Source organism: Olea europaea, unplaced genomic scaffold (genome assembly GCF_002742605.1).
Source record: "Olea europaea var. sylvestris unplaced genomic scaffold, O_europaea_v1 scaffold2421, whole genome shotgun sequence".
Taxonomy (NCBI): Eukaryota; Viridiplantae; Streptophyta; class Magnoliopsida; order Lamiales; family Oleaceae; genus Olea; species Olea europaea.
Window position 1 is genome coordinate 61,969 of NW_019242390.1, and position 2,827 is coordinate 64,795.

General features: G+C 38.0%; 1 protein-coding gene across 1 annotated transcript in view; it reads right to left on the reverse strand.

The window, feature by feature from the left end:
• The window catches only part of LOC111382045 (U-box domain-containing protein 1-like), a 4,150-nt gene extending 2,368 nt beyond the window's left edge, over nucleotides 1-1,782 (reverse strand). The window contains exon 1 of the mRNA XM_023005905.1: nucleotides 3-1,782. Within this exon, the coding sequence (XP_022861673.1) occupies nucleotides 3-1,748 (1,746 nt within the window). The 5' untranslated portion in view covers nucleotides 1,749-1,782. The remainder of the gene's footprint in view (nucleotides 1-2) is intronic.
• Between the last annotated feature and the right edge of the window lie 1,045 nt (nucleotides 1,783-2,827).

Sequence of the window (2,827 nt, forward strand, 5' to 3'; positions counted from 1 at the left end):
GCAAGGGCATCATCAGTGATACCAGCCTTATCGTCTGTCAATAGGTTAATAAGCAAGGGAACTGCTCCTGAATGAACTGTCATTGCCCTATTAACATTATAAACCGCAAGGTTAAGAAGTGCTGTTGCAGCATCCCTTTTACCAGATGTCGTACCTTCTCCTAGAAGCCCAACCAAAGCTGGAATAGCTTTAGGATGGGCACCAATAATTATCTTGTAGTCATCTATTATAGACAGGCTATAAATTGCTGCTGCAGCATTTTCTTTTGCCTCCATCGTCTTTCCTGATTGTAAGACATTTATTATGTTTTCAATTGCACCAGCTGCCATAATTAAAATCTTGTTGTTGTCATATATGGAAAGGTTGAGCAAGGCAGTGACTGCATTTTCCTGGATTCTGGGGTCAGTAGCATCAAGCAACATCACAAGAAATGGAATTGCTCCTGCCTCAGCAATGATCCTGCGATTATCCATACCAGTTTTTGCTAGTAACCGGAGCTCATATGCTGCTTGCCTTTGGATATCTGGTGATCCGGTAGCCAGTTTGCCGACTAAAAATTCTGCCGTCATTTTGACAGCATCTACAGCAGCTTTAGTGGCAGAAAGATGGTCGATGGCATTTTCACATGATCTTCTCTTACTGGTGGTTCTTTCCTGCTCTGAGGCAGACGTAGATTCCAGCATTGGAATGTTGTTCTCCTGGCACCATTGATGAATTAAGCTTTTCAATGCATAGTTTGGAATGAGAGCCATATGAATTAGCCTTTGCCCACTTTTGGGACAGGTATGATGCCCTGAATTGATCCACTGGGCTATGGAATTCCGATCATAAGTATGCCCTGATGCTACAATGACGGGGTCTTTCATCAAGTCAAGTGAAATTGGGCATCGGAATTCATCAGGTATGTTGAACACCATGGACTGTGAAAATGATTGATCCTGACGAATGTTGTTCGTTGGCATTTTGCGCTTCTTCAGGTCCTCTTGAGTTTTTAGGTGTTCATCCTCACTGAAAATTGTAGTTTTTGATAGTGAAATTAAGGATATGAGATTATGAATATTGGAAAGCACAATCAGACCACCTGTGCCAGCTTGCTTCTCAGCTTCTGCCTCCAGTTTTGAAATCTCTTCTTCGTAATCCAGTGGGCTTTTCAGACCAATGCTGCTCAGAATGTCTTTTATTCTTCTGAAATCAATGAAGCCTTTGTTCTTTCTATTCTTGTCACTGTTAGCGGCCATCAAATGAAAAAGCTCGTCCCTTCGTTGAATATCACCGGGGTTGACGAATAATTGAACTCTTTTTGCTTGCTTGTGAAGAAGTTCAACTTGCTCTCTGGTATCTGCAGTCAAATTCAGCAAGCTCAGAGGCAAAATATCAAGAGCTCCTCCCATTTCTTTCACTACCGCGTAAAATTGATTGGAGATAAATTCCGTCTGCACAAGATTCCATAACTGGCTACCTTCTCTGCAACTCTCAATCAAGATCTTAACTCTGCGAATAACCGAGAAAAGCTCTGCCAGGCACAAGATTGAAGACGGTGGAAGCGGTTTATCCGTCTCTTGTACATCTTCAAACAACGAAAAAAGTAATTTGATCCTTCTCATAACTGTTGAAATGTTTTTCGTTTGTACAAAAGGAATCCTTTCCCCCGAAGTAACTTCATTAGTTAGGTGGATCAAAGATTCCAGCAACGTGCCAGCAGGGAGAAGACCTGAGGATGCCATTAGAGAAGGTACAACTCCATCCATGTCTTTTCACTTCATTCAACAGGTTTTCATTCATTTTTTTCTGCATTCTTCTATGTTAAACAAATGTGTTGGACTCTTGACTGTTTCTGTTTGTACTGTTTCCTAATATTGGCTGTTAGGAGAGTGAAGTTTGAAATCTTGAACTGCTGCCATTTGGAGGCCATACAGCCTACAGCTTAGTCATATTCCTATGTAATATATAATGAATTCAAGCATGTAAATCTCTACCAAATTTGGGTGTAGTTAGATGTATTAATTTGTTTATGCCATAAAAATGAATTATTAAGCACTTTCTCATTGGACTTTTGTGACATGTATTGTAGTGCAGATCTTAACGTATCTTTCTCTCTTTGAAAATGGCTTAAATTTATCTTAAGCTTGATGTGAGCGTTAGAAAGAAAAAGGAATTTCGAACGTACGACGCAATCTACTTGCTGAGCCATTTGTATAATGCTATTTATCTATTTTGCCTTTTTGCTTAGTGATGTGACTTGGTCGCAAAAGAAGCTTGGGGGATCACATGGCACTTTTTTGAAAGGTTTCCTACTCCTGGTGCAATATAATATATATGACATTTTTGGTATTGACAACGATCATTCTTGTGAAAGTAATCCTTAAAGATTTTTTAATAAATAATGAATCATGTATGTCGAGATTGTCTAGAGAACATTTCAATAAAGAATTATTGAAAGAAAAATGCTACTCAAATAGGGAAAAAAATACAGGCCGACTTAATTGAGTGTTTTTGTATTGTTTTTTTTCCAATTTCCAATGAAAAATTGTCATGTGTTATCTGAAAAAATATTCCGTCATTAAGTTGGACTATGTAGCATGATTGTTATTGAAATATACACCCAGCATAATTCTTCAATAGAAAAGTACTACAGCCATTCAATAAAAAGGTACTACAGCATGAATCATTTATATGAAGGTTAGGCGATTTTGGTGATTGTTGGCCAGAATTTTTTTTACTTCTAACTTGGCAATCCCATTTGAGAACAAGAGAAGAGAGACAAAGAGAGTTTTTTTTTTTTAATATTGTAATAAGGCTTAATTGCAAAAAAAAAAAAAAAAAATCC